The sequence below is a fragment of the Hemitrygon akajei genome, chromosome 1 (assembly GCF_048418815.1).
Source record: "Hemitrygon akajei chromosome 1, sHemAka1.3, whole genome shotgun sequence".
In the NCBI taxonomy this organism is placed as follows: Eukaryota; Metazoa; Chordata; class Chondrichthyes; order Myliobatiformes; family Dasyatidae; genus Hemitrygon; species Hemitrygon akajei.
Genome location: NC_133124.1, coordinates 857156 through 872668, shown reverse-complemented (window position 1 = coordinate 872668; position 15513 = coordinate 857156). Strand labels below are relative to the sequence as shown.

Below are 15513 nucleotides of genomic sequence, written 5' to 3'. Positions count from 1 at the left end.
GGAGTTTGAGAAGATTTGACATGTCAACAAATACACTCAAAAACCTCTATTGTTGTACCATGGAGAGCATTCTGACAGGCTGCATCACTATCTGGTGTGGTGGGGTGGGGGGGTCAGCTACTGGATAGGACGGAAAGAATCTGCCAAGGGTTGTAAACTTGGTCAGCTCCATCTTGGGTACTAGCCAACAAAGTACCCGGGACATCTTCAGGCAGCAGTGTCTCAAAAAGGCAGTGTCCATAATTAAGGACCTCCAGCACCCAGGGCATGCCCTTTTCTCACTGTTACCATCGGGTAGGAGATACAGAAGCCTGAAGGCACACACTCAGCAATTCAGGAACAGCTTTTTTCCCTCTGCCATCCGATTCCTAAATGGGTATTGAATCCTTGGACACTACCTCACTTTTTTTGAATATACAGTATTTCTGTTTTTTGCAGAGTTTTTTAATCTATTCAATATGCGTATACTGTAACTGATTTACTTGCTTATATATTATTATATTATGTTTGTTATTTTTTCCCTTCTAGATTATGTATTTAATTGAACTGCTGCTACTAAGTTAATAGATTTCACGTCACATGCTGGCGACAATAAACCTGATTCTTTAGGCATGTTTCTGTGGACCTCAACAGGACAGATGGGTGGTATGTTGCCTCCCAGGTGCCAGGGATAGGGACATCACAGATTGCACCCACAGCATTTTAGAGAAGGAGGGAGAGCAGCCAGATCACTTAGTAGATATTGGTACCAAATACATAGGAAGGAAAAGCAAAGAGGTACTGAAGAGTGGATTTACAGAGCTAGGTAGAAAGCTAAGATGCTGGACATTGATGGTAGTAAATTCTGGATTGCTGCCTGTGACACTCACCAGTGTGGGAAGAAAAAGGATGATTTGGCAGATAAATGCAGGGCTGAGAAGCTGGCACAGAAGACAGGGCTTAAGGTTCTTCGATCATTGGGATTGCTTCTGGGGGAGATATGACCAGTTTAAAACTGACAGGTTGCAGCTGAACCCAAGGGGGACCAATATTCTTGCAGGCAGTTTTGTTGGAGCTATTGAGGAAGGTTTAACACAATTTGGCAGGCAGGTAGGAGCCAAAATGAAGGCACTCAGGATAGAACGGATGGTTAAAAAAGCATAACATACAGTCAGACTGTGAGGCAGATGATAGGACATTACAGCCAGCTGGGCAAGTATCAATTCATTGGTGATACAAAAATCAAAGGTAGCAAATACAGCATTCAAAGTATTATATCTCAATACACTGAGTTCAAAAATTAAGGTGGATGATGTTGTCTCACTGCTACACTGGGACCAGACAGGATGTACCCCAGGCTACTGTGAGAAGTGAAGGAGGAGATTGCTGAGCCTCTGACCATAATCTTTGCATCATCAATGGGATAGGAGTGGTTCCAGAGGATTGGAGGGTCGAGGATGTTGTTCCTTACTACAGGTAGGACGTGGAAACCATAGAAAGGGTGCAGAGGAGATTTACAAGGATGGTGCCTGGATTGGGGAGCATGCCTTATGAGAATAGGTTGAGTGAACTCAGCCTTTTTTCCTTAGAGTGATGGAGGACGAGAGGTGGCCTGATAGAGGTGTACAATAAAATGAGAGGCATTGATCGTATGGATAGTCAGAGGCTTTTTCCCAGGGCTGAAATGGCTAGCATGAGACTGCATAGTTTTAAGGTGCCTGGAAGTAGGTACAGAGGAGATGTCAGGGATAAGTTTTTTTTTAAAAAATGCAGAGTGGTGAGTGTGTGGAATGGGCTGCCAGCGGCAGCGGAGGCAGAAATGATCGGTTCTTTTATGAGGTTCCTGGATGGCAACATGGAGCTTAGAAAAATAAAGGGCTACAGGTAAAGCCTAGGTAGTTCTAAGGTAGGGACATGTTCAGCACAACTTTGTGGGCCAAAGGGGCTGTATTGTGCTGTATGTTTTCTATGTTTCTATGACACAGAAAAGGTATGTCAAAAGGGCAATGTTATGATCATCATGAGAGATTTTAACATGCAAGTTGATTGGGAACGGATCTCAAGAGTGAGTTTATTCAATGCCTATGAGATGGCTTTTTAGAGCAGTTTGTCATTGAGTCCACTAGGGGATCGGCTATACTGTATTATAATGAACCAGAGGTGATTGGGGAGCTTAACGAAAAACAGCCCTTCTGAGCCAGTGATCAATGGATAATTGAGTTCAATGTGACATCAGAGCAGCAATGGAGTGAGTTCCTGGAAAAATGAGGAAGGTGCAGGATAGATGCATTCTTAAAACAAAGAAATACTCAAATGGCAAAATAGTACAACTGTGGCTGACAAGGGTAGTTAAGGCTAATACATAAACAAAAGTGAGGGCATACAACAAAGCAAAACTTAGTAGGAAGACAGGATTTGAGAAGTTATAAAAACCTACAGAGAATCATGAAAATGGACAAGGGAGGGCCAGTGGATGTGCAACTATGAAAATGGACAAGGGAGAGCCAGTGGATGTAGTGTACCTGGACTTCCAGAAAGCTTTTGATAAAGTCCCACATAGGAGATCAGTGGACAAAATTAGGGCACATGGTATTGGGGGCAGAGTACTGACATGGATTGAAAATTGGCTGGCTGACAGGAAACGAAGTGTAGCGATTAACTGGTCCCTTTCAGAATGGCAGGCTGTGACCAGTGGGGTACCGCAAGGTTCGCTGCTGGGACCGCAGCTGTTTACAATATACATTAATGATTTAGATGAAGGGATTAAAAGTAACATTAGCAAATTTGCTGATGACACAAAGCTGGGTGGCAGTGTGAAATGTCAGGAGGATGTTATGAGAATGCAGGGTGACTTGGACAGGTTGGGTGAGTGGGCAAATGTATGGCAGATGCAGTTTAATGTGGATAAATGTGAGGTTATCCACTTTGGTGGCAAGAACAGAAAGGCAGATTACTATCTAAATGGAGTCAAGTTAGGAAAAGGGGAAGTACAATGAGATCTAGGTGTTCTTGTTCATCAGTCAATGAAAGCAAGCATGCAGGTACAGCAGGCAGTGAAGAAAGCTAATGGCATACTGGCTTTTATAACAAGAGGAATTGAGTATAGGACTAAAGAGGTCCTTCTGCAGCTGTACAGGGCCCTGGTGAGACCCCACCTGGAGTATTGTGTGCAGTTTTGGTCTCCAAATTTGAGGAAGGACATTCTTGCTATTGAGGGAGTGCAGTGTAGGTTCACAAGGTTAATTCCCAGAATGGCAGGACTGTCATATGTTGAAAGATTGGAGCAACTGGACTTGTATACACTGGAATTTAGGATGAGAGGGGATCTGATTGAAACATATAAGATTATTAAGGGATTGGACACACTGAAGGCAGGAAGCATGTTCCCGCTGATGGGTGAGTCCAGAACTAGAGGCCACAGTTTAAGAATAAGGGGTAGGCCATTTAGAACAGAGATGCGGAAAAAACGCTTTCACCCAGAGTGGTGGATTTGTGGAATGCTCTGCCCCAGAAGGCAGTGAAGGCCAAGTCTCTGGATGCATTCAAGAGAGAGTTAGATAGAGCTCTTAAAGATAGCAGGGTCAAGGGATATGGGGAGAGGGCAGGAACGGGGTACTAACTGTGTATGATCAGCCATGATCACAGTGAATGGCTGTGCTGGCTAGAAGGGCCGAATGGCCTACACCTGCACCTACTGTCTATTGTCTATCATTAGAAGGGAAAATATGAAATATGAAAGCAAGCTAACAAACAATATCAAAGTGGATAGTAAAAGATTTTTCAAGTTTGTTAAAAATAAAAGAGAAATGAGAGTAGATACAAAACCACCAGAAAATGAGGCCGGAGAAATAATAATAGGGAACGAGGAGATGGCAGATGAACAAAATGTGTATTTTGCAACAGTCTTCACTGTGGAAGATTGTGCCAGTGTGTCAGATGTTGAAGATCTGGCAGTGTGCCAGATGTTGAAGGATGAGGGAAGAGAAATGAATGCATTTGCTATTACTAGAGAGAAGGTGCTCAAAAAACTGAAAGACCTATGGGTACATATGTCACGCAGATCAGATATACTGCACCCTGAAAGAGGTAGCGGTAGAAATTGTGGAACATTAGCAATGATCTTACAAAATTCATTGGATTCTGGCATGGTGTCAGAGGACTGGAAAATTACAAATGTAATTAAGAAAGGAGGGAAGCAGCAGAAAGGAAATTATAGACCAGTTAGCCTGACCTCATTGGTTGGGAAGATGTTAGAGTCAATTGTTAAGGATGAGGTTACGGAGTACTTGGTGACACAGGACAAGATAGTACAAAGTCAGCATGGCTTCCTTCAGGGAAAATCTTGCCAAACGAGCCTATTGGAATTCTTTAAGAAGATTACAAGTAGGATAAAGGGGATGCAGTGGATGTTGTATATTTGGACTTGCAGATGGCCTTTTACAAGGTGCCACACATGAGGCTGCTTACCCAGTTAAGAGCCCATGGTATTACAGGAAAGTTACTAGCATGGTTAGGAGGAAGCAGCGAGTGGGAATAAAAGGATCCTTGTCTGATTGACTGCCAGTAACTAGTGGTGTTCCACAGGGGTTGGTATTGCAACAGCTTTTTTTTTAAATAGATGGCTTTGTTTCCAAGTTAACAGATATTACAAAGATTGGTGGAGGGGCAAGTAGTGTTGAGGAAATGGGTAGGCTGCAGAAGGACTTGGATTAGAAGAATCGGTAAGGAAGTGGCAATTGAAATACAATGCTGAAAAATGCATGGTCATGCACTTTGGTAGTAGACATAAATGAGTGGCTATTTTCTAAATAGGGTGAAAATCCAAAAATCTGAGAAGCAAAGGGACTTGGAGTCCATGTGCAGAACACCCTGAAGGTTAACGTGCAGGTTGAGTAAGTGCTGAGGAAGGCAAATGTAATGTTAGAATTCATTTTAAGAGGTCTTGAGTACAAGAGCAGAGATGTGATGCTGAGGCTTTATAAGGCACTGGCGAGGCCTCCCCTTGCATATTGTGAACAGTTTTGAGCCCCTCAACTTAGAAAAGATGTGCTGGCATTGGAGACGGTTCAGAGGAGGTTCACAAGAATGATTCCAGGAATGAAAGGGTTATCATATGAGGAACATTTGATGGCTCTGGGCCTGTACTCAATGGCATGGGAAAGAATCTCATTGAATCATTTCAAATGTTGAAATGCCTGGACTAAGTAGATGCAGAAAGGATGTTTCCCATGGTTTGAGAGTCTAAGACAAGAGGGCACAACTTCAGAATAGAGGGGTACCCTTTCAAAACAGATGTGGAGAAACTTCTTTAGCCAAAAGGTGGTGAATTTGTGGAATTTGTTGACACATGCAGCTGTGGAGGTCAGTTCGTTGTGTGTATTTAAGGCAGAGATTGAGAGGCTCTTGATTGGACAAGGCATCAAAACCTATGGGGTGATGGCCAGGATATGGGGTTGAGGAGGGAAAGTAAAGGATCAGCCGTGATTGAATGTAGAGCAGACTCAATGGGCCAAATAGCCTAATTCTGCTCCCATGTCTTCTGTTCTTATATTAGGGTGGATAAATCCCCAGGGCCTAACAAGACGTTCTCCCGGATTTGAATATTTGGATAGATATGGACTGGTTAAGGATAGTCAGCATGGCTTTGTGCATAGTTGGTCATGTCTAAGCAATATTATGAGTTTTTCAAGGAGGCTACTAAGTAAGTTGATGGAAACAAGGCAGTGTATGTTGTCTACGTGGAATTTAGCAAGAAATTTGACAAGGTTCCAAATGGGAGGTTAGTCAAGAAGTTCAGTTGGTCTGACCCCATTATAAAGTGGTCAGCTCTACAATTCAAAAAGTCGGGTGGGGGATTGGCACGTCCAAATTTTAAACTGTACCACTGGGCATTTGTACTAAAAAGTCTTTGCTATTGGATGGAGGATGATAAAGTTTCGTCACGAAAAAATATAGAACAAGAGCTAATAGCACCAATAAGGTTGAAGGACTTTCTCCTTATAGGTATATCTACCAAAAAATGTGATTCGTATTACAGTCCAATTTTAACCCATATGCTACAAGTGTTTAGAGCAGCAGAAAAAATTCCTAAAATTTAAAAGCCTATGGTGCAAATCATCTCCATTATGGAACAATGATTAGTTTCTATCTGGGGGGGGGGGGGGGGGAAGCATTCACTAACAGAACTTCAGAGGATAAAGGTATTACTACTCTTCAAGATATTAATGGGGCAAGTACTATCCTTAGCTTTCAAGAACTGGTATTGTGATATAATACTGTAAATTCCAGTGTATAAGCCAAGAATTTGACCCTAAATTTTGATCCGAAAATTAGGGTGGGGAGGGGGGGGGTCGGCTAATACAGAAGGTGCCAACTTTGGAAAAATGAATACACGGAAGATAGTTTGTATTTATTGGCTGTTTTTGAGTCAAATACAAATGCTTATAAAATCTACACAAACAGATCTACAAAACATTGTTTCTCAGTTTACTTGTACACACTGTTGTCATCAAACATTCAGAGCTTGCAACTCTCACACTCTTCATTACCTGACGCTCCAAAAATCACATCCCATTCTTCGGCAGTCACCATATCATCATAAGGATTGTCAATTTCTGCTTTGACATCGTCATTTGCAGCTTTACTGGCTGCCAAATCTCCATCGTATTCTTCCCAAAGCAAATGATCTTCAGTGCCACCCAAAGCATTGCTGATGCTGCACTTCTTGAAGGCCTTCACAATGCACTCGGCCTTCATTTCCTCCCACGACTGCACTACCCACTCGCAAACTGTAGCTAGAGATGCGGCCCTCATATTTCTCACTGGAGTGAATGATGTCCAGACATTATCCAATCGTTCCACTGTCGACACATGAATTCTCTGAATAGTTTGTTTAAACTCACATCTAGTGGCTGGAGCACAGACATCAAACCACCGGGGATGACTGCCATGTCCGTATTTTCAATGCTGCTTTTGTCTCACCTGACAAGTGAGCTTTGAACATGTCTCAGACAAGTAGTGACTTTTCCTTCCTGAAATCTTAGGGACGTTGACGCCACACCTCTTTAACCCACTTCAGCCATCCAACTGCATTCTTGAACATAAACAGCACCAGACGGGAATTTTTCTTTCTTTGGGAATGTTTTCCTATTAAAAATCACTATCAGTGATAGTTTAGTCCCAACAGCCATACACGTTAACACGACAGTAAAATGTTGCTTCTTATGTCCAGTTGTTTTGACAAGGACTGTTTTCTCCCCCTCTGATTAACAGTGCAGTTGCCAGCAAAATCAAAAAACAATGGTGACTCATCCATGTTACCAATCAGTGAGAGCAGGCAAGAATGTGCCTTTCGATGCTTGATTACAAACGATTGGAAGGTCGTAATCTTATTCTCAAGGTCGCTCGACAACTTCTGAGCAATCTTTGTTTTTTGTCTCAACACGTCTATTCATAAATCAGGTGCACCAACTTCACGTAGCTTTGAAATTTTCACTGACCTGTGTTTTTTGGCCCATTTCAATGCTTGAACTCAAATCATTTCTCTGGTAACAATGTATCCAGATGATCACTGGTGATTCACCCACTCTAAAACTTTTTCTTCCAGTTCTGGCCACTGTCATGTTTTCCCACAGTTTGCACATTTTGTCTTTGGCATTTCCCTCAGCGTGTCCTCTGCCTTTCTCCACTCTCATTTGTTTCTCGTTTACACTAAACTTCTTTGCAGCTGCAGAATTATTCATTCCTTTAGCAAAATCAACAACCTTCCGCTTGAAGCCAGCATCATATCATATTTGTTTTAATCTTTTGTACATGGTGGTCACAAACTCAATACTGAGTACACGTACTGATCCTGCCACCCCGTATTACGTTTTAACAAAATTACGATGGGCACTAAATGGTTTCATGGGGGTTACATTTCAGAGCATTCTTTACCATTGGGAAACTAATCCAAAACTTCCCTCCCTGATTTATTTATTAAGAATTCACTTATAACACACTACAATGTGTAGGCCTATTTTCTTAGCAGGAACTGGTTCACAAAATTTCCAGGTTCTGGATCCAGCAAAGCTGAGTACCAGCATGTGAGATCTTGTGATCTTTTCTGGTTAAATCAAAAACCTCTACAAAAGGGGTTGGCTTATAGAGGTAAGATGAAAAAGGTCACTTTTTTAACCTTGGAAAGTGGGGGGGGGGGGGGGGGGTCAGCTTATACACCAGAATTTACGGCATTGATAAACACTCTTTTCTTCTACTTTAGAGCAAATTCAGCTTGTAAAGCCTACGGGGTTCCCTGGGGGTCAGATTTAAAGGACCACCCCATTTTAAGTTGGATACAAAGTGCTCCAAGACAAATAGCGTCATATATCCATGATAAATTAAACTCACAGAAATATATGCCCACATCAGGAATGAAAGCCTGGGATAGGGACATATCTGAATTGGGACAAGATTTAGACTGGGATGCGATTTGGGATAATGCTGCCAGTGCTTTGAAAAACCCAAATCATTGGCATATACACTTGAAATTTTGTCATAGAGCATATCTAACACCGAGAATTAGACATCAAATGGGACTGGTTCCTGACCCGTATTGCTCATTTTGCCCCCACAGAACCGTTGGCTCTTTTATACATGTTGTATGGGAATGTCCAGGGGTTTTTGGTTTGTGGGAGAAGGTTATCAGTACTCTTACAGAACTAACGGGGGTACAATTACCGATGGACCCCACTGTACATCTTCTAAATGATGGCTCCCACCCTTCCCTTACAGAAAAAACACGCAAAATCTGGTTGGCAGGCCTGACTGCAGCCAAGAAGATTGTACAGTGGTCCAATGTTGGAAACCTCCTCACAATATTTCAAGTACTCATGGGCTTCGGAGCTTTTTGGACATTTCTTGCTTGGAATTATCATCAGCCAGAGTAAATGATGCATGACCAAACAATCTTAATGTGGACAAATTTGTTACCTAACTTAAAAGATCTTCTGTTAAAATAGGAATGCTCTATCTGTGTATGCTCTACTATTTGGTTGGTGGGGGGGAGGAGAGAGGGGTGGAGGGGGAGAGAGAGAGAGGGGGGATGGGGATGAGAATTGGGGGTTGGTTGGGTAAAACAGTCAAAACGTAATCAGCAACTGGTTGTATTGAATACAATTTGTTGGTGTTGCAATAAAAATTAGTCATAAAAAAGTTCAGTTGGTCGACATTCAAGATAAGATAGTAAACAGGATTACACATTGACTTCATTGGAGAAGTAGTAGTTGATGGCTGCCTGTCTGCTGGCCTGTAACTAGTGGGGTTCCGCAGAGACCATTGATGGGTCCGTTGCTGTTTGTCATCTGTATCGAGGATCTGGATGATAATGTGGTTAACTAGATCAGCAAATTTGCAGATGACACCAAGATTGGAGGTGTAGTGGATAGCGAGGAAGGCTAACATGACTTGCAGCACTACACGACATTGCACTTTCATAGGACCAGCAAGGGTACATCTTACACAGTGTATGGTAGGGCACTGAGGAGCGTGGCACAACAAAAGGATCTGGGAATACAGGTCCGTAATTCATAGAAAGTGGTGTCATAGGTTGACAGGGTCATAATGAAAGCCTTTGGTACAATGGCCTTCATAAATCAATGTATTGAGTACAGAAGAAGGGATGTTATGTTAAAGTTGCACAAGACATTAGTGAGATCCAACTTGGAGTATTCTGTGCCGTTTTTGTCATCTATCTACAGGAAAGATGTAAAATAAGGTATAAAGAGTACAGACAAAATTATCAAGGCCATTGCCAGATGTGGATGACCTGAATTATATGGAAAGATTGAATAGGTTAGGACTTCATTCCTTGGAGCATAGAAGATGAGGGAGATTTGATAGAGGTAAACAAAATCACGAGGGGTAAAGATAGGATAAATGCAAGGAGGCTTTTTCCACTGAGATTGAATGGGACTACAACTGGAGGACCTGGGTTAAGTGTGAAAGGTGAAAACTGTATGGGGAACATGAATGGAAAATTCTTCACTCAAAGTGAATGAGAGTGTGCAATGAGTTGCCAGCACAAGTGTAGCAAGTGATCTCAATTTCAATATTTCAGAAGTTTGGATAGGTACTTGGATGGCAGCATATGGAGTGCTATAGCCCAACTGCAGGTGGATTGGAGTAGGCAGTTTAACTAGTTTGGCGAAGATTAGATGGGCTGAAGGGACTGTTTCTGTGCTATAGTTTTCTATGACTAATACACATCCCCGCAGGTCTGTTGCTTTGCTGTACTCTTCTGTGATTATGACTCCAAAAGATTTTCTCCTTTATTATAGTGGACACATTTGGGAGTTCAATAGCAGTATTGTGGGAGTGCGCACGGGAGAGGGAAAACAAAGTGAAACCCATCAAACCTGTGCGCCCTTCTCTGTGTTAGTGTGTGATTGTGAAATCTTCATTTCCTGACAAGTATCCTGTTTACATTTTCCTGAAAGCCACTTTAACACAATCCCTAGTAATGTCATTAGTATTGCAAGTCCCAATCTCACTCACCCAAGTAACAAATTACTGAGATAAATTGTACATGGTTACTTCAGCAGTCAGCAAGCCAACTTACCATCCTTGCTCACTTTTGAATTTGTAAGCAGCACCCAGGATATGGCCTAATGCTCCCCCTGCTTTGAAATCCAGAAAGCATTTTGCCTATATTTTGGAAAGAGAAACAAAACTTCAATGCTGGCTGTATATAGTTCTTGAAACCATTTAGCTTATTTTAGAAACACATTTGAAATTGGAAATAAGCATCCATCAACAAGATTTATGCCTTTATTTATGAAAGACATAAAAAGTCATGAAAAGTCCTTGGCAATTAGGATTAATGCGAATCCCAAGGCATTCTATACACCAATCAAGAGTAAGAAGATAACCAAGGAGAGGGTGGGACCACTCATGACTAAAGGGGGAAACATTTGCTTGGATGCAGAGAATGTGAATGAGCCACTTAATGAGTACTTTGTTTCAGTACTTACTAAGGAAAAGGATATGGAGGAACAAAAAATGCTAACTTTACAAATACAGTAGCACAAAGGAGGACGTGTAGGGCCTCCTAATGAATATCAAAGTGGATGTCCAGAGGGTCAGATGGGATATACCCCATGCTGTTGAAGGAAGCAAGAGACAAGATGCACAAAATGCTGGAGGAACTCAGCAGGCCAGGCTGCATTTATGAAAAAATGTACAGTTAAAATAGATACCTCTGGATTGGAGGGCATACCTTATGAGAGTACGTTGAGTGTACTTGGACTTTTCTCTTTGGAGCGACTGAGGATGAGAGGTGACCTGACAGAAGTCTATAAGATGATGAGGGGCTTTATTGTGTGGATAGCCAGAGGCTTTTTCCCGGGGCTGAAATGACTAACGTGAGGGGGCATAATTTTAAGGTGCTTGGAAATAGGTAGTCAGGAGTACGTTTTTCCACAGAGAGTGGTGGGTGCGTGGAATGCACTGCCAGCAGCAGTGTTGGAAGTGGATACAATAAGGTCTTTTAAGAGACTCTTTGATAAGTACATTTAGTTTAGAAATATATTAGGCTATGTGCTAGGGAAATTCTAGGCAGTCTCTAGAGTAGGTTACATGGTCAGCACAACATTGTGGGCCGAAGAGCCAGTAATGTGCTATAGATTTCTATGTTCTATAACATATTAGGCCGAGATCTAGTCCTGCCAAAGGGTCTTGGTTCGAGTAAATGACTGTGCTAGCTATATCCTCAAAGAACTCCAGTAAGTTTGCCAAACAGGACCTTCCTTTGCTAGCTGCATCTGCATGATGGATCCATTTCTTTCCAGATGGCAATCAATAAGATGCCACATAAAAGACTTATCCATAAGATAACCATGCATTGGGGGTGATGTATTAGCATGGACGGAGGACTGGTTAACCAACAGAAAGCAGAGTTGGAATATAGGGCACTGCATCTGGAATACTGCATGCATTTCTGGTCTCTTTACTTGAGGAAGGATATACTGGCTTTGGAGGCATGCAGAGCAAGTTCAACAGGTTGATTCCAAAGACGAGGGAGTTAGACAATGAGGAGAGACTGAGTCGCCTGGGACTGTACTCACTGGAGTTCAGAAGTATGACGAGAGATCTTACAGAAACATAAAATTATGAAAGGGATAGATGAGAGAGGAAGGAAAGTTGTTTCCACTGGTAGGCGAGACTAGAACTCGGGGACATTGCCTCAAGATTCGGGCAGTAAATAAACAGAGATGAGGAGGAACTGCTTTTCCCAGAGCATGGTGAATCTATGGAATTCTCTGCCCAATGAAGCAGGGGAGGCAACCTCAGTAAATATATTTAAGACAAGGGTTGGATAGATTTTTAGCATAGTAGGGGAATTAAGGGTGATGGGGAAAAGGCAAGTAGGCGGAGATGAGTCCATGCTCAGATCAGCCATGATCTTATTGAATGGCAGAGCAGGCTCAACGGGCCAGATGGCCAACTCCTGCTCCTATTTTTTAAGTTCTAGGTCTGAACAATAACTGAACCTCTTGACCATTTCTGCAAGCTTTTATGCAATGAGTTGTTACCACATGATTGACTGCTGAGTTATTTGCATTAAAAGGGTGTACAAATAAAGTAGGCACTTAGTGTTGAAGAATTGGGAAAGCAGAGAAGGGAATAAATGGCAGATGGAATTTAACAGACGATAACAAGGAAATGCATTTTGGGAAGTTATTTTGGATATACACTGAACGACAGAGCCCTTGGGAGTGTTGTTGAACAAGGAGAACCTGAGAATACAAGTACATAATTCCCCCAAAAATGGGAACACAGGCAGATATTTAAAGGTGGCAAATGGCTTGTTGCCTTCCTGAGCAGAGGTACTGAGTACAAGAAATAGACTGTCATAAAACAACTGTATGTGGCATTATTTAGGTTGCATATGGAGTACTGTGCACAGTTCTGGTCACTATAGAATCACACAATTGAGCAAGAATAGTTGCCAGAAAGCTTTAGAAAAACAATAGCCAGAAGACAGAGCTTGAGTTATCAGGAGAGATTGGATGGGCTGGGTCTGTTTTCCATGGAACAATGTAGCTTGCAAGGTGAAAAAGAGGTTTGTGAAACTGAGAGAAATAGATAGAGTACCTTGTGGACAATTCCGAAGGTCTGACCAGGGTTCTATATAGCTGCAACATTACCTTGCAGCTCTTAAACTCAATCCCACGGTTGATGAAGGCACTGTATGCCTTCTTAACCACAGAGTCAACCTGCGCAGCAACTTTGTGCCCTATGGACCCTGACCCCAAGATCCCTCTGATCTTCCATACTGCCAAGAGTCTAACCATTAATACTATATTCTGCCATCATATTTGACCTACCAAAATGAACCACCTCACACTTATCTGGGTTGAACTCCATCTGCCACTTCTCAGACCAGTTTTGCATCCTATCAATGTCCCACTATAACCTCCAACAGCCCTCCACACTATCCACAACACCTCCAACCTTTGTGTCATTAGCAAATTTACTAACCCATCCCTCCACTACCTCATCCAGGTCCTTATTAAAAATCACAAAGAGTAGAGGTCCCAGAACAGATCCCTGAGGCACTCTGGTCACCAGCCTCCATGAAGAATATGACCCGTCTACAATCATGCTTTGCATTCTGTGAGCAAGCCAATTCCGGATCCACAAAGCAAAGTCCCTTTGAATCCCATGCCTCCTTACTTTCTCAAAAAGCCTTGCTAAAATCCATATACACTACATCTACTACTCTACCTTCAATGTGTTTAGATACATCCTCAAAAAACTCAATCAGGCTCATAAGGCACGACCTGCCTTTGAGAAAGCCATGTGACTACTCGTAATCATATTATACCTCTCCAAATGTTCATAAACCCTGCCCCTAAGTTTTCCAACAACTTACCAACCACTGAAGCAAGACTCACTGGTCTATAATTTCCTGGGCTCTCTCTACTCCCTTTCTTGAACAATGGAACAACACCTTCAACCCTCCAAACCTCTGGAACCTCTCCCGTCCCCATTAATGATGCAAAAATCATTGCCAGAGGCTCAGCAATCTCCTCCCTCACCTCCCACAGTAGGCTGGGGTACATCTCATCCAGTCCCAGAGACTTATCCAATTTAATGCTTTCCAAAATCACCAGCACGTCCTCTTTCTTAATGTCCATATGCTCAAGCTTTTCAATCCACTGTAAGTCATCTCTATAATCTCAAAGGTCCTTTTCTGTAGTGAATACTGAAGCAAAGTATTCATTAAGTATCTCTGCTATCTCCTCTGATCCCATACACACTTTTCCACTGTCACATTTGATAGGACCTATTCTCTCACATCTTATCTTCTTACTCTTCACATACTTGTAGAATGCCTTGGGGTTTTTCCCCTAATCCTGCTCGCCAAGCCTTCTCATGGCCCCTTCTGACTCTCCTAATTTCATTCTTAAGCTCCTTCCTGCTAGCTTTGTACCCTTCTAGATCTATCATAACCAAGTGTTTTTTTTTTAAACCTTTCATAAGCTTTCCTTATCTTTGGAGAAAATGAGCCTCTTGCAATGATCTTTTCATCATCAAAGGAGACAGGAGAGGTCACCAGTGGAGTCCCTCAGGGATCTCTTTCTGGGACCCTTACTCTTCTTGATTTTTATAAATGACCTTTATAAGGAAGTGGAGGGATGGGTTAGTATGTTTGCTGATGACACAAAGGTTGGAGGTGTTGTGGATAGTGTGGAGGGCCATCAGAGGTTATAGTGGGACATTGATAGGATGCAAAACTGAGCTGAGAAGTGGCAGATGGAGTTCAACCCAGATAAATGTGAAGTTGTTCATTTTGGTAGGCCAAATATTGAGTCCAAGTCCACAGGACACCCAAAGCAGCTGAGCAGGTTGACTCTGTGGTTAAGAAGGCATACAGTGTATTGCCTTCATCAATCGTGGAATTGAATTTAGGAGCCAAGAGGTAACGTTGCAGCTATATAGGACCCTGGTCAGACCCCACTTGGAGTACTGTGCTCAGTTCTGGTGGCCTTACTTCAGGAAGGATATGGAAGCCATAGAAAGGGTGCAGAGGAGATTTACAAGAATGTTGCCTAGATTGGGGAGCATGCCTTATGAGAATAGGTTGAGTGAACTCAGCCTTTTCTCCTTAGAGCGAAGGAGGATGAGAGATGACCTGTTAGAGGTGTACAAGATAAGAGGCATTGATTGTGTGGATAGTCAGAGGCTTTTTCCCCCAGGGCTGAAATGGTTGCCACAAGACACAGGTTTAAGATGTTTGGGAGTAGGTACAGAAGAGATGTCAGAGGTAAGTTTTTTTTTACTCAGAGAGTGGTGAGTGCATGGAATGGGCTGCCGGCAACGGTGGTGGTGGATATGATAGGGTCTTTTAAGAGGCTTTTAGATAGGTACATGGTGCTTAGTAAAATAGAGGGCTATAGGCAAGCCTAGTAATGTCTAAGGTAGGAACCTGTTCGGCACAACTTTGTGGGCTGAAGGGCCTGTATTGTGCTGTAGGTTTTCTATGTTTCTATG

At 42.4% G+C, this 15513-nt stretch overlaps 1 protein-coding gene across 4 annotated transcripts in view; it reads right to left on the bottom strand.

The window, feature by feature from the left end:
• smarcc1a (SWI/SNF related BAF chromatin remodeling complex subunit C1a) overlaps positions 1-15513 on the bottom strand; it is a 286601-nt gene that overhangs the window by 255648 nt on the left and 15440 nt on the right. For all 4 annotated transcript variants that reach the window (XM_073070120.1, XM_073069954.1, XM_073070033.1 and 1 more), the window contains exon 3: positions 10577-10662. In XM_073070120.1, the coding sequence (XP_072926221.1) occupies positions 10577-10662 (86 nt within the window). The remainder of the gene's footprint in view (positions 1-10576; positions 10663-15513) is intronic.